Genomic DNA, 22,920 nt, shown 5'->3' on the forward strand with positions numbered 1-22,920 from the left:
AACCTCAAACTCCTGGGCTTAAGCGATCCTCCTCCTCAGTCTCCCGAGCAGCTGGGACCACAGGCGAGCACCAGCGTGCCTGGCTGATTTTTCTATTTTTTTGCTCTTGCTCAGGCTGGTCTCGAACTTGTGACCTCAAGCAAACCTCCTGCCTGGGCCACCCAATCACTGTACCTGGCCCCATTCTCCTTCACTTTAATAAAGTCGTTGATTATCTATTGTGCTAGGCACTGGGCGTATTCAATTGAATTAGATTTAGTGTCAACCATCAACCACAAGATCTTTATGTTGTTCAAGATTTTCTAATATGTTAATAACTTTCATGGATGACAAACTTTTCCACTTTCATTAGCTCCTTCATTTATTATAGGATTATCAGGGAGACCTGACTGACATTTCCAAGGCTTCACCATCACACACAGTATTCTTTCTCCACTTGAAGAATAAAGTGTGATCTCCTTGTGATGATTTGATACACAAGAGTTGGCATTAGATTTGGCTATATATATTTATATGAGATTCAAAATGATTCAGTCTAAAGAAAATGCTGACATTCTGTACAAGTTTTCTATTTTCCCTTCAGTTTTGTAGTTTATGTATTTATTTATTTTCACTACATCTGATATTACACACAAAATTAATACATGTTTTCTCTAAGTCTGGTCCTATGTAACGGTTTTTGGTAGAAAAAATACTTTATTTCTATTGACTTCTTTGTCCTATATAATTTTAATAAAGAGATACCACCTTATTTATGGAAACTCTAGAATTTAATCTTTGGAGTCTACGTAGAAAAAGATTCAACTCTAACATATATAAAAGGATGATATCGTAAGCAGGAGGGCAAGACACAAAACACATCTTCTAGAACTGCGGCTGTCAATCCCCGGGCTGCGGACTGGTACTGGTCCGTGGCCTGTTAGGAACGGGGCTGCACAGCAGGAGGTGAGTGGTGAGTGGTGGGCGAGCCAGCAAAGCTTCTCCTGTGTTTACAGCCGCTCGCCATTGCTCCCATCCCCGCCTGAGCTCTGCCTCCTGTCAGATCAGTGGTGGCATTAGATTCTGCATTATGGTGAGTTGTGTAACTATTTCATTATATATTACAATGTAAGAAAACAGAAATGAAGTGTACAATAAATGTAATGTGCTGGAATCATCCCAAAACCATTCCTCCACCCCCTGGTCTGTGGAAAAATTGTCTTCCATGAAACTGGTCCCTGGTGCCACAAAGGCTGGGAACTGCTGTTCTAGTAGGTAAACATTCCTTGATGATTGCTTAACTAGTAGAAGCATTTATGGGTCGCAGATCTTAAAAGCATGAGGGTAGGGCATAGCACCTCATCGGACATTTACCAATAGGAGCCACTATTCATTAGGTGATTTCTATGGCTTGGGGACTGCTCTGAGAGCTCTGTAAATGGTAACTTTGGGCCACTAACACCCTGTTAAACTGTAACTCTAAAGGTCTTTTCTTGGTCACCCTTCTGCATCACATTTTAATACCTGTCAGTAGTTTCTGAGCATCTTTTAAGCACTCCTTTTTAATCTCTTTTTTATACCTTCTTCTTTGGAGGGCTCATTCAGGTCTTAACCTGTTTGCTCTTAGAGGACTCTCAAACCTGTTTTGGTTTTATTCCTCAGCTGAGGTCTGTGAAATGTTCCAGCTTTGTTTTCTTACCAGCATGATTAACATAAGGACTCTAAAGTATCTTAGAATTCAATACAGCTTCTTCTCCTGACTTACCTATTTTTAGGAACAGTATCATCATTATTTAGGTCAGTTAGAGTCAATTTTTTATTTTATTTTTTATACTCTCTAGCGTCAAACCAATCAGCAAATTTACTGATTTTTTTCTTTGCAAATTTTCTCACACCTCTTCCTCCATTTATTAATGTAGTTCTAGCTCCAGCTCTCACCACCTCATGCCCTGACCTATCTCCTGAGTGGTTTCCATCCCTAGAAAATATAGTATTCTAAAACTTTAAAAATCTGCCTCTTTTGATATCGAAATCTCAGGTACCTCAGAGATTCTAATAATCCTCCTCTGAATTCCTATTTCATGCTCAAGAAAAGTTGCCTTATGCATATCCCACCAGACCATAAGATTTTGTTAAACTTTACTTTCTGAAGTTAATAAAAATGGTATTAAAGAGATGTTTAAAATTGTTCTACTACTTCACATCACTTCTACAGAATAAAATCAACATTTGTTCATTTGTTATTCATTTGATAATCCAATTTGTTCACAGACCATTTATGTTTCCACAATTTTACAGAAACTCAGGCCAAACTGGTTTATTTACTAGTCACTAACCATGCCATTTTCATACCTTCACATTATTTTTAGCCAAACCTTGAAGTTGTTTTCAAGTCCAGTCCGAAATCCCACCTCTTCCAGAATGCTTTCCTGCTCTTTCTCAGCTTAGAATCATGTGTACTGCCACAAGACTTAGTACTTTTTCTATGCATTAAATAATTAACAATGAAATACATTTTGGTTTATCTTATATTGTGGCAGTTATCTCTTGCTTTATTCTTGTATTTATTTTTTACATATTTGTCTTTTGTCTTCCCAACTAGCCTCCAAATTTCTTAAAGGCAAGGACCTTACCTTTAAAATCTCTGCTTTCTTATGTGGTGTTCAGCACAATATTTTAAGCACAATAGAGGTCTAATTTTTGCATTTTATTTGTAGCAGTTAAAGAACCTGTGAAACTACATGATCTTTTCTTTTTTTTTTACAGTGAAAGTGAGATTTATTCAGAAACCATAGCGAGTTAAAAAGTCTGCTCCACAGACAGAGCAGAGGCAAGTTCTCCCTGCAGAAGAGAACTGGCTACATGATCTTTTCTAAAGGAGTTTTTCATGCCACTCAGAAGATAGGATTGATTTTATTAACACATGAACTTAGAAGTTCTATGACAAAAATTCTAACACTTTAAAAAAAAATGTAATGGGCATACATAGTTTGGTTTCTTTCTCACCATTGTTCACTATTAACTTTCTCTAATTTACTTTTTCATCATTAAATTAACATATTAAATTAATCAAACCAAATAAAAATTCAGAAAATGGGGAATAAGATAACTCATCATCTGACTTTAACACAACTACTATCCTTTTGATATGTTTCTTTCTGGTCTTTTTTTGTTAGACAACTTATGTGAGATGGAAGCCCCTTAAACACTCCTCTTTGATACAGGCTTCTTCTTGTCACCTATATCATATATTCAAGCCTGTGCTTTCTTTACCAGCTGAATGGTAAATCTCTGAAATCATGCTGACTTCCTGGCTCTCAGTCACTTCCCTGGCCTTGGTGAAAAGGAACTGGGTGGAATAGAAGATGGAGGGCAGGATGCAACTCACTGATGTATTCAAATGTACATTTTTCAAAGGAAAATGCATATTTTGGAAATACTAATATGCACATCTTTGGACTCATTCACAGTCTTATTTTTTTGACAATATCCAACTAAAAATAGATGAACACTTAAAAAGGCATTGTGGAATATTTATTAAAAGTTTACTGGTAGATTAAAAAAAGTTTATTGATAAACTACCCAAAGTTATTAAAATGGGAGAAATAGTTACGTTTCTTAAATTGACTATATCCTTTGTATATCCTGCATATCTTAAAAACACTAACATGTACATGTCTATGCTCAGCAAAATCTTAAAAAATTTTAATGTAAAACCATTGATAATTTTGTTAAAAGCAAGGTATTTTATGACATAAACACAATCATAAAATAAATAACTTTAATTTGGAGGTTCTTAATCAAGTGTTAATGGGGTGAGGGAGGTCTGTGAACCCCCTGAGAATTATATATTAGATATATATTCTTTTTTCCTAAAGAGAGACTTGCAAAGGAATCCATTATTAATCTAGCTGACCAAGTCAGTCACCAAATTTCAGAAACTAATTTCATGTATTCTATCACTTGGCTATTTATATCAAAAACTGTAAACCAAGCACAAGAAATTTACTCAAAACTAAAGTAATATTCAATGTAGTAAAGCTAAAATACAATACAACATAGAGATTAATGTTAAAATTTCTATTATATAATACTACCAAAACTTCTGTTTTAGCTGCCTTGGGATACATCTCTATGACACTGAACAGTGAGTTGATTTAGTCAACTGAGTAAAGTGCAGCAGCAGCAAAAACAACAAAAAACAGGTAAGTCGAATGAAAAGACTCAAACTATAACTTTTCTTTTTTTTTTTTTTTTAATGTACGGGTCTCGCTATGTTGCCCAGGCTGGACTTGAACTTCTGGGATCAAGTGGTCCTTGTGCCTCAGCTTTCTGAGTAGCTGGGACCATAGGCATGCACCACTGCAGCTGGTTCAAACTATAATTTCTTGTGCTGTTGCAGTAAGCCTGACACTGTGCTTTACTCACTTGCTATTCACAGCAGTCTTGTGAGGTGGATATTATTGTCATTTCCATTTTATACACGAGGAAACTGACGTCTCTGGACATGGTGACAGCTTATCTACATTTTGAGCAAAGACTGAACTGTTTGCTGGCAGAATGAAGGAACAGCAGGATGAGAATGAACTCTGGACATCTTTTAGGCAGTGGTCACCTAGACTACTTTCCTATCTGATATAAAAATCCTTTCAACAGTAACCCTGACAAATGATGAAAAGAGCCATATATGCTTTGGAAGTTCTTAACCAATGTGAACTTGATTAACTGTGTGGAATCCTATGGAAAACAGAAATTCACATGTCTTCTTTGGGGAATTCATAATAAATGTTACTCTTCTTTGGAATTAAGACATAAATAAAATTTTTTTTAAATATTGTTTCAAGAGGTCAGACTAACTCTTTCAATTCTATTTGTTCCATTTGTTGGACAGACATGAAGAATTCATGGTAACTAGTACTTGGTATTCTTTAGAAAAGCCTCAGTAGACGTCCTTGGTTTTTGCATGTTACTCCTGCAAACAGGATTAAGTTCAAACTATTTTTAAACACACATGCCATAAGTTCCTCTTTATGTTATTAAGAAATTGACCACATGCCATGTATAATACTAAAATAGGCATCCTTTGAAGCTATAATAGTTCTGAAGACACCATAGTTATTTTCTGCTATAAGGAATTAGTATGACTAAGTCAGAAAGCGGAAGAATTTGAAAGCAAAGGCAATCTTACCAAAGTCTGCAAACGCTGACTGTCCAACCACCAACATATTTTGAGGTTTTTCCAATACACTACTGACAGAGAAGTTTCCATCCTGTTAAATGCAGAAGACTCTGAATTAGACCATTATACTCCACTTCTTTGTCAAGTGTGAATGAAACAAAGCATTTTAACTAAACCAGGGAAATAAATAATTTAAGGCTTCTGTTGTATTGCACAAAAATTATTCCAATCTCCTGTTTCACTTTTATTATGAAACAAAAGGAACTGCTGTCAGTTGAAGAAGATGTGAGTTTGGAATGCCTTCCTTGCTGTCAATTCTGGTATAATATCTTTTACCAAATCATCATCCATAATTTCAGACAGTAATAATTTCAAGTACTATGGATAAAAACTAGTTCCCACCTTCAAAGAGCAACAAGTCCTGTTGGGAAACAGGCTATAAATAAAAAAGATAGAATTTTTTTATCGTAACACATAAGTGGTACAGGTAAGTAGCAAAGGTGCTATATTTTAGAGATTTCAAGGGAAGAAGATTGTAAGGCTAGCGGCAGGCACCTCTCCCTTCCCTAACGAAAAAAAAAAAAAAAGAAGCCCCTCCTATTCCTCAATAACCACCCTAAAACTGCAACAAAGAAATTCCTCACTCTTCACGCCAAAATATTCCCCCCGAAGAAACCCCCATCCCCCAGCCCTAAAAACATATACAAGCCCCCTCAGACTTCTGGGCGGGGTGACTTCTCTGGTTCTACTTGTGGGACCCGTGAAGCTCGCCCGGGTCCCTCTCTTGGGACTTGTTACCCTCACCCAGGAGCGCTCCAATAAAGCCTCTTTACCTATCCCTTTCAACTCTGCTCGTCTTTCTTTGGCACTGGCCAATCCAAAAAACCTTACAAAGATTCTGTTCTGAACAATTAAGAAAAGATACTAAAATGAGACAAGAATTCCACTGATCCTTAAAGGACTGACTTATCAAGTCAAGTTCATGTACTAATGAGAAGGGAAGCAAAGGATTACAACAGCTGCCATGTACGAGGCAGAGGCTACACTAAACAGGCAAGGAGAACTCATTAGAGATTCTGTGTTTCAGTTACTCTTTCCAAAATAAAACAGTGCACACCTGACTTCCAAAAATAATATGCATTTCTTTCAATGATTGCCTTTCCTTTCTATAATTTTAAATTACTACACAAGAAAAAGAAATCAAAACAATGAATTTGGAATTTTGAGCTCTCAATTTTATACACAGTTCTTTTCTTATCACTGAGATCTCTATTCACTGTTTGATCTACTGACTCTGATTTCTCTTGTAACCAGTTCTATGAACAAATTTCAATGACCTCTATGTTTTTATAATCCTCTCCCTTAACTAATGTGAATGAAAATAAAATCTTAAGGCTCACCCCCCACCGGATGACTGAATGGATCCCCTCGTGGCCAAAGGAATATCCTAGAACTAAATTGCCTGCCAGAGCAGGGAGATCAGAGATGCCTTATCATGCCCCCCTCCCTTCTTGGGGACACCTTGTAACCCATTAACAGGCCTAAGGGTATGTAAGACACACCTGCAGGTCCTCAATTTACACCACAAATACATGTCCCTTGGCTTATCTCTGATAAACAGCTCCTTATGTTAGAATATTCCAAGCCTTTAGACAAAGCTTCATGTCTTTAACCAATTACAAGTCAAAGAATCTTTAAACCCACCTATAACTTGTAAGCCCCTGCTTTGAGATGGCCCACTTTTTTCAGGCCAAACCAACGTAAGCCTCCCACGTATTGATTTATGACTTTACCTGTAACCCCTGTCTCCCTGAAATGTATCACTCCAAACTGTAACCCAGCCACAGCGAGTCCACTTGCTCAAGGCTTCTTGGGTGTGGATCCGGGTCAGGATCCTCAAATTTGGCTCAGAATAAATCTCTTTAAAAAATTATTTTACAGAGTTTGGCTTTTTCTTCGTTAATACTAACTACTAACTACTTGACCTTTTGAGTTGTTTCCCAGAAATGGTGGATTTTCTGCAAGACAAAGGAGCCGAGATTCTGAAGGTTGCTAAGCACACTTCCTGCCATGATGACTCACCATCCCCCCCCTCCCCCCACAACCTGCCCCAATGCATGCAGCCCCTGTTAGTTACACGACTGCCCCAAGGCTTGGGGCCCCTCCTTTAAAAGCCCATGATCTCCATTTGTCAGGGAGAGAGATTTGTGGCAGCTTCTCCCAGTTCTCCTGACAAGATGTACTAAAAATTCCTTTCTTCTTGGCAATCCTCATTTTCTCAATAATTGGATCTTTATGCCACGAGCAACTGGACATAGGCCAAAAATCCCCTTGTGGTTTCCACAACACTCCATACAGGGTATCTGTATACTTTAAAATGAGTTTTTGCATCTTTGTTCCTTTAAGGATACTGGAGATCTGAGTGGAAAAATAAGAAGTGTTTTTTATCTGTGCTCTCACACCACAACAATCAATATAGAAAGATGACTTCTGTGACCAAATGTTGGGGATTTCTGAAAGGAAGGTGGGTCTTATGAGCAAAATAAATCAGCTCTGCTCCTTCTCCTCCTAGCTAACAGGCAACCTGCTGGGACTCTGTTTTCACAAACACCTGAAAAGAGCCCAAAAAGGAAATGTAAATTTTTTTACAGTTGCTAGACCTATTGACTAACACTGCCTTTTGACATCTGTTTCTACAGCCTGGACACCAGCCTCAGGGTTTCTCCCCACCAGCAACAAGCAGTCACTTCTGCAGCAGATGGCGGCTGGGTCTCCTCTCATTCAATTCTAGCACTACCTACCTGAAGATGGTGTCGGATCCCACAAGTTGAGGGCTCAGTCCCCAAAACTGCCCTTTCAGAAACCAGTCACAAGTTTGGGCTTCTAGAACTTCTGACTGACCAGCTTCAAGTTGGGGTTCCCATGACCCCCTCTTTGGGTTTATTAATAATTAATTTGTTGGAGCAGCTCACAGAACTCAGGGAAACACTCATATTTACAGTTTATTATAAAGGCTATTACAAAAGACAAAGATGAAGAGATGCACAGGGAGAGGTATGGGGGAAAGGGCATGAAGCTTCCATGGCTTCTGGCTCACCACTCTCCAGGAACCTCCACATGTTCAACTATCAGGAAGCCTCCAGAACTGTGCTCTTTTGGGGATTTATGGAGGCTTCATTAGGTAGATATGATTGATTAAACCACTGGCCATTGGTGATTAACTTAACCTTCAGCCCTTCTCCCTCCTAGGAGGTTGGGGGTTGGGGCTGAAAGTCCCAACCCTCTAAACATGCTTTGGTCTTTGTGGTGACCACCCTCCATCCTGAAGCTACCTAGGGGCTCCCAGCTATCAGCCAACTCTTTAGTGTAAGGCTGGTGGCAGGCACCCCTCCCTTCCTTAATGAAAAAAAGAAGAAGCCCCTCCTATTCCTCAATGCCAACCCTAAAACTGCAACAAAGAAATTCCTCACTCTGCTCAGGAAGAAACCCCCGTCCCCTAGCCCAGAAAACATATATAAACCCACTCAGACTTCTGGGCGGGGTGACTTTTCGGGTCTCTCTCTTTCTCTCTCCCGGGACCAGAAAATCTTGCCCGGGTCCCCCCTCTTGGGACTCGTTACCCTCACCTGGGAGTGCTCCAATAAAGCCTCTTTACTTATCCCTTTCAACTCTGCTTGTCTTTCTTTCTCTGGCGCCAGCCAATCCAAAAAGCCTTATATTTAGCATATAAAAAGACACTAAAGATTCCAAGGATTTTAGGAGTTATCTGCCAGGAAATGGGGACAAAGACCAAATATATATTTCGTAATATCACAATCTGCAAGTCAGTTTCTTAAGACATCACTGCTGACGGAAACTATCATTAGAGCAAACAGACAACCTACAGAATGGGAGAAAATATTTGCATTGTATATATCCCATAAAGGGCTGATAACAAGAATCTGGACAGAACTTAAGAAAATCAACAAGAAAAAAAATCAAACAACTCCATCAATAAATGGGCAAAGGACATGAATAGAAACTTTTCAAAAGAAGACAAATGGCCAGCAAACATATACAAAAGTGCTCAACATCTCTAATCATTAAGGAAATGCAAATCAAAACCACAATGAGATAGCTCCTAACTCCAGTGAGAATAGGCTTTATCAAAAAGTCCCAAAACAACAAATGCTGGCATGGATGTGGAGAGATTGGACTACTCTTACACTGCTGGTTGTGATAAGCAGACGTAAATTCTGGTCTCTCCAGTTAGTTGGAAGGCCAGAGTCCACCCCAGATGCAGAGAAAAGAAAGAAGGTCTCGGGATTATTGACTGTGTTGATTATCTGCTAGCATAGTACAATGGGTAAATAATCAAAGTGACCTAAGGCAGGTCCTAGGTCCAAGGGAAGGGGAAGTCGATTTCACAAATACTGCCCAGCTATAGGAAGTTAAATTTTACAATGCTTATTTAGGTTGTAGGAAATTGTACTTTGTTCTAACTGATGCTATCTGCTTCTGTGAACCAGCTTGCTTTTTACTGGATTGTTTAAAATAGTTAATCAGATAGGACCAGAGGGTCTTTGGATGATCTCATAACCTTGAAGCTGGAAACTGTTGCCTAAGATGTTCCAAGGTGTATATGTTTAATGTTCCATATGGTACAATGGTGGAGGGTATATAAGTTGTCACAAAACCGGTGCTCAGGGCCGCACTCCGAGCTCGGTGGGATTCCCTGCCGGAGAGTGTGCCGCTGGCCAGCTAACAAAGACTCACTAAATTTCAATCAGTCTTTCGTTGTTGACTTTCTCGCTCTGGTCCATAACACTGGTGGGACTGCAAATTAGTACAACCCCTGTGGAAAGTAATCTGGAGATAGCTCAAAGAGCTAAAAATAGAAATACCATTTGATCCAGCAATCCCACTGCTAGGCATCTATCTACCCAAAGGAAAAAAAAGACATTCTATAATAAAGACATCTGCATTCAAATGTTTATGACAGCACAATTCACAATTGCAAAGATGTGGAAACAACCTAAGTGTCCATAAATACATCAGTGGATTAATAAAATGTGATATATATGTATACCACGGAATACTATTCAACTACAAAAAACAATGGTAAACTAGTACCTCTTGTATTATCCTGGATAGAGCTTGAGCCTATCCTTTGAAGTAAGGTAACACAAGAATGGAAAAACAAGCACCACGTGTACTTGCCATCAAATTGGTACTAACTGATCAACACTAAGGTGCTCACATGGTAGTAATATTCACTGGGTGCCTGTCAGGTGGGAGGAGTGGTGGGGATGGATAAACTCACAACTAATGGAGGCGAGGCACGCTGTGTGGGGGAAAGGCATGCTTGTAGCCCTGGCTTGAGTGAGGCAAAGGCATTACATATAACCAAAATGTTTGTCCCCCATAATATTCTGAAATTAAAGAAAAAAAAAAAAAGAAATCATTGCTGACTTTCACAAGGGCACTGCTACAAAAAAAGCACAAAAACCAAACGCAAGAGGACCGTAAGTGAATAAGACACTTGCGACAGGTGATCTCCTAGCCATTTTAACACTCCATTATCCACATGCAGAAACATAGTTTCTCTCCCATTATTAAAGTATCTGATATACTTTTCAAATGATTTTTCTACAGACATCTTTTTTACATAAGTGTATTACACCTTATGTTCCCCTCTAGTCCTACCTAGAACCTGAAATTGTATTAGAGATGTATCAAATTGCCAAATTCCTAACTGAAGTATCAAGTGTTTTTGCATTATAGAAAGATCTCAGCATTGCATACAGAGTGGATACAATGATTCTTTAATGAATGGAAAGTCACTCTTAAAACACAACAGCCTCATATGAGATAAAGCTGATTATCAACTCATACTGATTTAAGCAAACAAATTATCCCACTGAAGGTCTGTGAATTTTGGTAAATGTATGTAGAAATATATAGATATAACTTCATGAGTTATCTCCATCAAGACCCATTAAGTACTTCTCAGGTAACAGCCTCCAGTGTCTAAGATGCCACATTCACAGTCAGGGTCAACAGAAGTGCAATACCCTCTTCTGTTAAATAATTGCCGGAGAAGGCGAATATATGCTTGCCATAGTGAAAGCATGCAGAATACATACCTATGAATCGTTGGGGGAAAAGACAATACTTTAGCTAGAAAAATTTCCCATCATTATCATTACTTGTTCTTTTCTTTGCTTGGCCATACAAACCTCTATAACATAATTTCCATTCAGATTAATGTCACTTACATATTTAGTATTTGATGAAAATGATGTAATAAACTACACCAAATATGTTTTTATTCTCATTAGATAACACATATTAAAGTAGAGCATGACTTGCTTAATTTCAAAGATGAAGCTGCTATGCAGCTATTAATGTAGGAAGACAAACATGTTATCAATACTCTTTTTCATTCTGAACATATACTGAGAGAATGGTCTGGTGGAAAGAGTCCCAGACTTGGAGTCAGATGACATGTATGAACTAAAATAAAATCGTAAGCATTCCAGCTAACTGAATGGACCCCTTCTTGGCCAAGCGACCCCAGAAAAACCCTACAGCAGAGTTGCCAGCCATGAGAAGGGAAGTCAGCCATACCCTATCATGTCCGCCCCCCTTTTGGAGATAGTCTTTGTAACAATAAGATATGAAATCATTAACAGACCTAAGGCTATGCAAGGCAAAGCTTGCATCACACCTGCAGGCCATCAATTTACTTAACAGATTGCTAGAGTTTCCATAAATGTCCCCTGGTTTGTCTTTGATTAACAGATATCCTTATTTTAAGTTAAAACATTTCAAGCCCTTAAGACAAAGCTTCATTTCTTTAACCAGTTACAAATCAAAGAATCTTTAAACGCACCTGTAACATGCAGTGTCCCCTCCCCCCGCTTCCCCCTTGAGATGTCCCACCTTTTCAGGCCAAACCAATGTATGCCCTCCACATACTGACGTAAGATCCTAGGTGTCATTCCTGTCTGCATGAATGTATAAAATGGAACTGTGACCCAGCTGTTGCTGGCACATTTTCTCAGCACCTCTTGAGGCCCATATGCTCTGATCACACACATTTGGCTCAGAATAAACCTCTTTAAATTATTTTATAGAGTTTGGGTTTTTTTCCTGTTAACACATGGGTTCCATTGTTTCATTGATAAGCTGTGTCACTGCAACCACCTTTACAAATTGATAAAGGGGTGGAAGGCGAGAACTGTGGTAAAGGCCCAGCTAAAAATAATGGTAATAATCAGCCACTGTCCCCATTTGCTTCTCTGATTGCCACTCTGGAGCCGCACAGCTGGTGGTCCTAAAGATTCTTAGCTTTCTCCATAGATAACACCACCCTTTTGAAACCTAGGGGTAGTTTCTGAGATATTGTCCAGGTCCCACAATCCAGTGGAACGGCCGACGCACCCAGGCAAGTGGCCTATACCAAGGAACTGGCTCAACTGGCTTTGTGACCCCCACCCAGGAACCTGACCAGCAAAGAAAACAATTTCTACAACCCTATGGTTCCACCCCATGCCAGCCAATTAGCAGACTCAACTGTCTATGACAAACTGTTTTTAAAAACCCGTCTCCCAAATTCTGGGGGAGGCAGATTTGAGAAATTTCTCCTGTCTCCCAATCTCAGCACTATGCAGAATAAACTCTTTCTCTATGGTAAACCCTGCTGGTCTCCACGTATTGGGCAGCGGGCAAATGAACCTGGTTGGGCGGCAACATCACTTTGGGACATCCGTCTACCGTTCTGGGTTTCAGTCTCAGTTGTCAGAAGGAGTTAAATGTATTGCCTACCTGCAGGGTTCTAGAGAGGATCAAATGGAATGATATAAAAGAAAGTGTTCTGTAAAATGTAATATAACAGGCACCCCTAAGGGATTTTCATAATGGCAGTCCTGTGCTTATGATCTGCAAGTATTAATACTTTTTGCATAGGCTTCTATTTTGGACCCATCCACGCCACGGCCTGACCCCCACACTTTTTTTGGATTGGAATACTTAATATTTACATATTTATATTCTCCTTATATATTATTTTTTGCTATGGAATAAATAATACTTTTTTCATACTGCACTTTTTTAAAAATTGACAAAGAATAGTTATACATATTTGTGGGGCACATACTGATGTTTCCATACATATAATGTATGGTGATCAGATCAGAGTAATTAGCACATCCATTATCTCAAACATTTATCATTTCTTTGTGTTGAATGAAGGAGCTAAGGAAATTTCACCCCAAAATATGACTCCTTGGCATAAAAAGTATTTTGAATTAAAGGCCCTTAGAGATCAACAGGTGTTAGAAAGGGCTTTCCATCTATCTTCATAAAAACCAGACCCACTGAAAAGAACAATTTTCTTTCCTTACCCTCCCTGTTATCCCAATATATTGCTGGAAAGAAGATCAAGAATGCAACTAGACCTAGCCCAACTCATATTAAAGATAATACCAGTCTCTCAGGTTAATTTAATTTCCAAAAAGAATCATTTACAAATTTGTTTCCCCCACCCATTCATTATCCCAAGTCTCTATTTATCCTCTCTAGTCATTATTTATTGACACTCAACAGAATTACTTATATTCCTCATCTCCCCTTTTGGTCTAAAATGAGAGTATGTAAATTTCTGGACCCCATAGGGATACTGGGTAATCACTCTGTGATTCTCCTCATGTGCATGGTAAATACATTTTTGCATTCTCTTTCTCTTATTACTCTGCCTTATTGTGAGTTGCTCTTTCAGTGAAACTTTCAGGGGTGAAGGGAAGTTTTCCTTTTCCCCCACATGAGAACATTCAATATCCCCCTTCTAGTTATTTGAAACTATGTATTATTGTTAACTTAGTCAACCTTCAGCAGTATTGAAGGAAATCAGAATACTTTGCTCCAAAATATATTTCTTTGACATATTTTGAGATGGCTACCACAGGTCCAGCAGCTAGAAGTAAAGCTGCAAATCTATCTTTTGTGGGGAAAAATTTGCATACATAGAGCATCTCCATTAATGCAGCCAGGTCTTTCCTTATCTGATCTAGGAAAGATTAACTGAGAGTCTGATATCTTTAAAGGTCTGCAAAGAAGCAATTACCATCAGTGCTCTCTAAGGGCTGCTACCTATAAGGTTGCATTTACATAGCAAGACCACCTTTGCTAGCCAAGCCTCTTCCTTTCTTCTTCCCATAACCTATCTTGCCACTAAACCTGTTTTGCCACGATCCAAGTTCCCATTCTTTATAAACTTCTGTACTTCACTAGGAGGTTGAGTTTTCATTCTGAAGGCTCCTGTGTACACATGTTAAATAAATTTGTATGCCCTTTCCTCCTATTCATCAATCGGCCTCATGTCAGTGATTTTTCAGTGAACCTTTATAGGGGCCAAGGGCCCTGGTCACTGCTTCCCTACAATCCAAAACTGGACCAACTAACAGAGATTCTGCTGCAGCTGTGTCTTCACCTATTCTTTTTCTACTTGGTTTCTGGAATTACTGTGCAACGAATGACCTCACTGACTTAAGGGTAGAAGTTTTATAAGCAGATTTCCTAGTTCAACTCTCAGCTCTACTTTTTGCTAGCCTTGAGGCCTGAATAAGTTAGTTCTTCTCTGAACATCAACTGAATCATCTCTAAAATGTGTTTGCACAAGGTTTTTGTGAGGATTAATGAGATAATCTCTACAATGTGCTAAGTACAGTGCCTAGCACACAGTATGCATGTAGCGAACATTACTTATTATTAGTAGTAGAGACACTGGTAGTGATGCTACTATTATAATTCTGCTAGCACAACTACCACCACCGCTGAAGCAGCTAACCTGCCGCCACTGACCGGGGAAACCTGCCCTTTTCTGCTTGAAGTCCAACCACAGTGCCATGTTGTGGCAAGTAGTTTATTATGGATGATTGTCCATGCTTCAGCCTGCAAGTCTTAACATTGAATGTTAAAACTGTCATATTTGTAACATTAAAAAACGATCAGGAAACAATATATAATGACTATTATATGCCCATATCTTTATTCACGTAAAGCTGCGTTTCTCAAACGGGATAATTTATCCCCTAGGGAACATCTGGCAATGTCTAGAGACATTTTTGATAGTCACAATTGAGGGGTGGTCACTAGCATCTGGTGAGTAAAGGCCAGGGATACTGCTAAACAGCTACAATGCACAGGACAGCTCTCCACAGAAACAATCATCTTGCCCAAAGTGGCGACAGCACCACAGTTGAAAAATTCTGACAGAAAGGGTGTCCAAGGGTCTGGTTTTGTCATTCTTAACTCTTTTTCTTCATAACACTTATCTATTCTCTTCTATGTTTCCAACTACTTCCCTTTGCATGCCTCTATTTTAAAATAATTTTTTTTCCTGCCTAAAATTAGGTATTTCTTTTGTCTTTTCTATTTCTTTTATTGGACACCAGAATAAAACACAAGTTAGCACAGTGTTAATGGTCATCTTGTTTTATCCTATCTAGTCCTTCTTGTCCATTCCCAACATTTTACTTCTTTAATCATTCACCTCTTTCCCAGGTTATTGTAAATTCTACCTAACTTATCTCCCCACCTCCAGATTTTCCACCCAACCTATCTGATAAACAGCAGCTAGATTAACTGCAATAATGAAATCTCTATTCATCTTACTCTCAGTCCTAAAACACTTAATAGCTTTTCAGTAGATTTTTAAAAGATTAAATTACTTGGTTGAGAAGTCAAGGTCTTTGTTGATCTTGTCTAAACTAATTTTTCTAATCTTACATTCCAATATCCATTTCATGTTCTGGTCTAAACCAGCCACCTTCTACTGTCTCAACGTGTCCCCTGTTTCCTGTGCTCGTCCTTGCCTGCGTCTTTCCCTTTCTTTCTCACTTCCAGTCACTAAAATCCTGCTCATCCATACTATTCATTTCAAAAGTGGTAACTTTCTTGAAGCCTTCATTGATGATCCTGCAAATGGACAGATGTAACTGCTCTGCCTTTTAACTCCTGTAGCCTGAGGTTTGCATCTCTCATCGTGCCAGCCAGAGTCACCCACATGCCCGTCGTAGCCCTCCTGGCCTCCAAGCTCTGCTCACTTCTGTATTTCCCGGAGAACTACCATGCGGCTGTGCACATAACTGATACTCTAAAAAGGTTTGTTGCAGCTCTTATTCTTCCACTAGCTAATATAGTTTTATAGGTTTTGAGTTCTTTTTGGTTAATTAGTATGTTACTGCAAAGTGTCTGCCCAATCTCTAAATGAAAATGATCATCCACTTTATGAAAGCCACACTTTATCTGCAATAGTTAAAATTTGTTTTTTTCTTGAGACAGGGTTTTGCTCTGTTGCCCAGGCTGGAGTGCTAATTACCTTTGAATCTATATTTCCTTAATTTGTGCTAATGACTAACTTACTGTTAACATGGGTCCTGACAAAGATTATATCTTTGACCAAACTTTCCTTAGGCTCCTCTGAGACCTCTGCTTCACTAAGATCAATCATGACTATACCCTTTTAGTAATTTCCTGTCCACTGACTACCACACTGCTCCTTGGCTAAAAAGTCCCAATTTTCCTTGTATTTGGAGCTGAGCCCAATCTCTCCCCTATTGCAAAAACTCATCGTAGCAGTACCCTTGAACAAAATCTGCCTTGTCATCCTTAACAAGTGTTTGAATAATTTTTTCATTAACAGTGACTCACTGACCTATCTACTTTATTGCAAGAACACCCCTTAGTCCCTACTGTCCAACAGACCTGCAGTCCCTAACTGCCCGGCTGTAGACCATTACTGGCCCATAGCCTGCTGGGAAGCTGGCGGCACAGCGGGAGGTGAGTGGCAGGAGAGCAAGTGAAGCTGCATCTGTACTCACAGCGGCTCCCCATCCCGTGCATCACCGCCTGAGCTCTGCCTCCTGTCAGGTCAGCAGCGGCATTAGCTTCTCACAGGAGCGAGAACCCTACTATAAACTGTACCCTACTGTAAACTGCAGGTGCCAGGGATCTAGGTTGTGGCTCCTCATGAGAATCTAATGCCTGATGAGCTGAAGTGGAGCCGAGGTGGTGATGCTAGCCCTGGGGAGCAGCTGAAATACAGATTATCATTAGCAGTGAGGTTTGACTGCACAATAAATGTAATGTGCTTGAATCATCCAGAAACCATCCCCTGCCCACACTCCCCCACCCACCGGTCTGTGGAAAAATTGCCTTCCATGAAACCGGTCCCTGGTACCAAAAAGGGTACAATAGATAATTTATTAATTTTTTTTAATGAAAACAATAAAAGAAAAAAGATCCTAATCAAATCCATTCTCTTCATGAAGACTTTTCTCCTATGAAGTTGCTTCACTTTATTACCTTTAAATCAGCCTAGGCTGAGAGGACATCACACACTTAACCATGTTTTATAATATTCTATATAGATTCTATTATTTGTAATGCAGCTTCCCTGCCAGGTCCCCCACCTCGAGAAACAAATTAATCAAATATATCTCTCATTTTCTAATACCTTCAGACTTCAAGTAGGAATGCAAGGCAGTCTGCAAATATCCTCCAACAGGGGGAGACTTAATGCATGAAAGTCATAAAGAATATAACAAATAACCAGGTGTGGTGGCTCATGCCTGTAATCCTAGCATTTTGGGAGGCTAAAGCGGGAGGATCGCTTGAGGCCAGGAGTTTAAGGCCAGCCTAGGCAACACAGCTAGACCCCGTGGCTACAAAAAATGAAAAATTAGCTGGGCGTGGCAGTGCATACCTGTAGTCCTAGCTGCTTGGGAGGCTGAGCAAGGAGGATCACTTGAGCCCAGGAGTTTGCGGTTGCAATGAACTATGATCATGCCACTGCACCCTAGCCCGGGCAAAAGAGTGAGACCCTGTCTCAAGAACAACAACCCCCTCCCAAAAAGCCCCCCCAAATCCATATTTCTATCATCAGAAAATCAAATATAATTACTTTTTTTAAAAAAAGTAATACATTAAACAAAGTCTTTTTTGGTTCAAAAAACCAAAAAAGGATCAGACTGCTTAACTCAGAAGTAGTAAGAAGCTGTGATCTTGTCTAAACAAAGCTACTCCCATGTCTTAGTTTCCTTCCACGAAGATAGCTGAGTCATGACTAACATCATTGACCATGCTATAAGAGATGGCTGCTAATGAATCTCCTTCCACAAGTTTGTGCTTTAGATTTTTAAAATCTGCTATTTTTCATCAGTATTTTAATAAAATTTATAAAAGTTTATGGGTTTAATTTGGATTGAATAAAAGATAATCAGAAGTAAATAGATGGTAAATCAACAGATCTAAAATTAAAATCTAGTAAGTATCTAGCATGTGCCAGGTACTTTACACACATTGTTTCACTTAATCTTCACATTCTTTTTTTTTTTTTTTGAGACAGAGTCTTGCTCTGTTGCCTGGCTAGAGTGAGTGCCGTGGCGTCAGCCTAGCTTACAGCAACCTCAAACTCCTGGGCTCAAGTGATCCTACTGCCTCAGCCTCCCGAGTAGCTGGGACTACAGGCATGCGCCACCATGCCCGGCTAATTTTTTTCCATATATATTTTTAGTTGGCCAAATAATTTCTTTCTATTTTTAGTAGAGACGGGGGTCTCGCTGTTGCTCAGGCTGGTCTTGAACTCCTGACCTCGAGCAATCCACCCGCCTCGGCCTCCCAGAGTGCTAGGATTACAGGCGTGAGCCACTGCGCCCGGCCCACATTCTTTTTTTTAAATTTCAGAATATTACAGGGGTACAAACATTTTGGTTACATAAATTGCTTTTGTCAAGGTTAAAAGCGTGCCTATTCCCCAGATACTGTGCATTGAACCCGTTAGGTGTGACTTTACCCATCCCCTCTGTCCCCCTCCCATGTGTTTGTTCACAAACATTCTGTTAAGCAGAGACTCTTACACCCATTTTCTATAAGAGGAAAGTGAGGTTTAATACTTGACCAACACTTGATGAATGTCACTGAATTGGCCAGTTTTGCCTGGTCTCAAATCCTATCTTCTACTATGCAGCCTGGAATTCAACTTTAAGATTTCAGGTGGTTTATTATCCATTAATCAATGTTTCATACAGCCCACATAAAGCTAAAAACAAAATAAAATCATGACATCAATTTGGGAGTTGTCTACTTACAATAAAAAAACCCCACAAAAACCCATACGGGGAAAGATTCCTTAATCCTAGTCATCTTGGCAGTAAGTTTAGTGTTTGTTGTTCTTATTTCTTTATATGAGCCTGAAGGCAAAGGGGAAAAATTAGTCCTAAAAAGGGCTGTCTTCATAAACCATCATGCTGACAAATTAAATGGCAGTAACCTCTCTCAACAGCTGACAGCTCAGCAGGGGTCCTGTTAACATGAGCATTAGGGCAGGCTGATTGTTTTAATCGGCAGCCCTGCCTAAAAACCTGCAGAGGAACCAATGTTGAATGAATCATTTCCTTCAGCAACATTCAGCAGTTTGAATGCAGCAATGCAACCAAAGCCTCTTAAAGTTGTTCCATTTATTGTTGAAACCAACCGACCAAGTCATTACTTTCATTTTATTTTCTAAAAAAGTATGCTTTTACTGAAAGCCATCATTTAAAAATGCTACAAAGAAAAGATTTCTTACCAAATTTTCCCATATCTCAAACTGGAAGGTACTAGAGGCAGACAATGTCGTGAGGAATAAATCTAGAAGGAAAATAATAGCAATGTAAGTTCTGCAGTCATACTGACATGTACATTTAAAAACAGAAAAGAATGCAATACATGAAATAATCATGAATACAATTCTGCTTAAACATATTTTAAATTATATTTCAACAAGTTTGATCCTATTGAATAAACAAAAGAAAAAAAAGGAAAAAAATAGCTGGGTGAGGTGGTTCACTCCTGAAATCCTAAACTTTGGGAGGCTGAGGCAGGAGGATTGCTTGAGGCCAGGAGTTTGAGACCAGCCTGAGCAAGACAGAGACCCCATCTCTATAAAAAATAGAAATATTAGCCTGGCATGTTGGTGTGCACCTGTAGTCCCAGCTACTCAGAAGGCTGACGCAGGAGGATTGCTTGAGCCCAGGAGTTTGAGGCTGCAGTGAGCTATGACGATGCCACTATACTCTAGCCAGGGTGACACAGAGAGACCCTATCTCAAAGAAAAAAAAAAAAAAAGGCCTGACATGGTGGCTCATGTCTGTAATCCTAATCCTAGCACTTTGGGAGGCTCAGGTAGGGGAGATCACTTGAGGTCAGGAGTTTGAGACCAGCCTGGGTAAGTGCGAGACCCTGTCTCTACTAAAAATAGGAAACATTAGCTGGGCATGGTGGCACACACTTACAGTCCCAGCTACTTTGGAGGCTGGGGCAGGAGGATCGTTTCAGCCCAGTAGTTGGGGTTGCAGTGAGCTAAGATGATGCCACTGTATTCTAGCCAGGGCGACAGAGTATGACTCTGTCTCAAAACAAAACAAAAAACAAAAAACAAAAGAAAAAAACAAAGCAGATGATCTCGTATTAGTACAACTAAGGAAAATGTATTTATAGGGCATACTTGGTATTAGTCCATCAAAAGCATTCTTTATTTTCAAGAACAATTATATATAGCACTTTTTAATTTTATACTTTTTTATTCCAAAGTACATTATATTTTTAAAAAAGATATTCTGATTATAATCACATTCTGCTTTCTCACCCTGGAAGGAACACTTACCTATATTTCATAATCAGGTTTCAGCATTATTTTAAATCACAGTATTCTGGCACCCAACATTTTTAGCACTCACATTAAATGAGCAACTAATTATGTTTCAAATTTTGAGTAACAGAAGAATTGTTTTCATAAATTACAGCTAAAGAAAGTTTGTTTTATTGGAAAGTACAATAATTTTAATAAAATTTCTTTGAAAAATAATAGGTTAACATTTAAATCAAATATCCTATTAATGCAAAGGCCAGACAAACTGCAAATCTATTCTAGTAGTGGTGTTTATTATAATGTTTGCATAATGGCAATTTTACTTAGTGAATATATAAGGTTTTAAAACAATGAGGTGACTCAGGAATACTAAAACAACATTACTCTTTTAAGGTTTAAGAAATGGAAATTATTCAGAGTGATGTGAAGACCATAACTATTTTAAATAAAAGATTTTCTTCCCCACATTAAATATGTTTAGAAAACTATCATTCACATTTTAATGTGTTTTCTGTAAGGGTTTCATATAAATTTAATGAAGCTAATTTATGTAATAATTACAATAATAAAGATTTTCAAAGAATCCCCAGAAAGCTAAGTAATATGTTTACTTTTATAATTGGTTGAACTAAAAACTCCTGGTTCCAAGTGGAATCATTTTCATGTCCATGTATGAAATAGCTCTGCATATATTTCCACCACACTGAAGATGCTTTCCCTATGGATATAAAGCTTTAGTCTACAAATATGATTTCTTTAACTAACTGTAGAATTCTATGAAAATGATTTTTTTTTACAGTCGCCCATGCACTTCCAATGAAGTGTTTACTTCCATACTCATCTAAGAAAATTCCAAACAAAACAATACCTGAGGTTTGTGTGATAATACATTACACCTACTGTCCATCCTCCTTGTCATTCTCCCGTGTATCTCCCACTGCCCTCAGCATGATTAAAGAACAAAAGTGCAAATTTCATCTCATTCCTTTTCTTCCAGGATGTAGGACAAACCCCTCATCTGTTATGTGAAGGCCACCTAACCTACCTTTCCAGGCTCATTTTGTGTTACTCCCTCACAAGAAGGTTGTGTCCAGACAGAGCAAAGTAATCAATAGCTTTTATTAATAGCTTTGACATCTTTTTGTCTCTGAACATGCCATTCCTTCTCTCTGCAGTACCCTTCCACTTCACAGCCACCTGGTGAATTAATTCTTCAAAATTGGCTCAAATGTTGTCTTCCTTCCTGAGGTCCTTCCTTTTCCCTACGTATAGATTTCCCTCCATTATTATTATTCTATGATATCTCTATTACAGTGGCTATTACAGTATATTATACTATGATATTACGGTTTCACATCTATCTTTCCAAAGCTTCTTGAGGGTAGGAATCATGCCTAATTGATTTTTATATCTCTGTGCTTCCTATAAGCATGGAAATACTATGTGTTCAAATGACTGTTGGATAACTAAGGGACATCATGCTATATGTATATTGTGGTTCTTGCAAATTTGCTTGGACTGCCTAAAAATAATTACTCTATTTCATCTTTAAATGGAAAGTCTTAGGTAATGAAGGGTTTATGTTAAAACATTTCATTAAAAATAAGTATTACTGGTCACAGTGACTACTGTACTAAAAGCATGTTTAAAAGCTATTATCTGAAAATGTGTATAATCAGCATAAGAAAGTGATTAGGGATTAATAGCCACAGAGACTTCTAAGAATCACTAAGAGAGGCATGTCCGTGCAAGTTCTGAGCTATCTGAAAGAAGTAACACCCAGAAAAGGAGCAATCCTGTTATATAACACAGGTGAATTGTTCAAACTGAAAACATCCAACTGGTGAAACTCTTAACCCATTTGAAAACAGAGTAAACGAGGAGGTATCTTTACAACAAGGGATCAAAGGCTCAGAGCCTCCATAAGGAAGTTAGTGTCATGGTGTTTAGAAGAACTATCCTGTTACCACATATAGCTAAACAGGGATAGTTGCAGGTAGTGGTAGATGGCTACCAGAAATCTATCGCCACTCCTGGAAAACAATTTAAAATTTGTTTTCTATTGGTGGTGTATTAGTCTCAATATATA

The 22,920-nt window shown here is 38.8% G+C and overlaps 1 protein-coding gene across 2 annotated transcripts in view; it reads right to left on the reverse strand.

Moving 5' to 3' along the window:
• The window catches only part of ITFG1 (integrin alpha FG-GAP repeat containing 1), a 279,045-nt gene that overhangs the window by 182,810 nt on the left and 73,315 nt on the right, over positions 1-22,920 (reverse strand). For both annotated transcript variants that reach the window (XM_045533358.1, XM_045533359.1), the window contains exons 7-8: positions 19,770-19,831; positions 5,168-5,249 (exon numbers count right to left, since the gene is read on the reverse strand). In XM_045533358.1, the coding sequence (XP_045389314.1) occupies positions 5,168-5,249; positions 19,770-19,831 (144 nt within the window). The remainder of the gene's footprint in view (positions 1-5,167; positions 5,250-19,769; positions 19,832-22,920) is intronic.

This window comes from Lemur catta, chromosome 20 (genome assembly GCF_020740605.2).
Source record: "Lemur catta isolate mLemCat1 chromosome 20, mLemCat1.pri, whole genome shotgun sequence".
In the NCBI taxonomy this organism is placed as follows: domain Eukaryota; kingdom Metazoa; phylum Chordata; class Mammalia; order Primates; family Lemuridae; genus Lemur; species Lemur catta.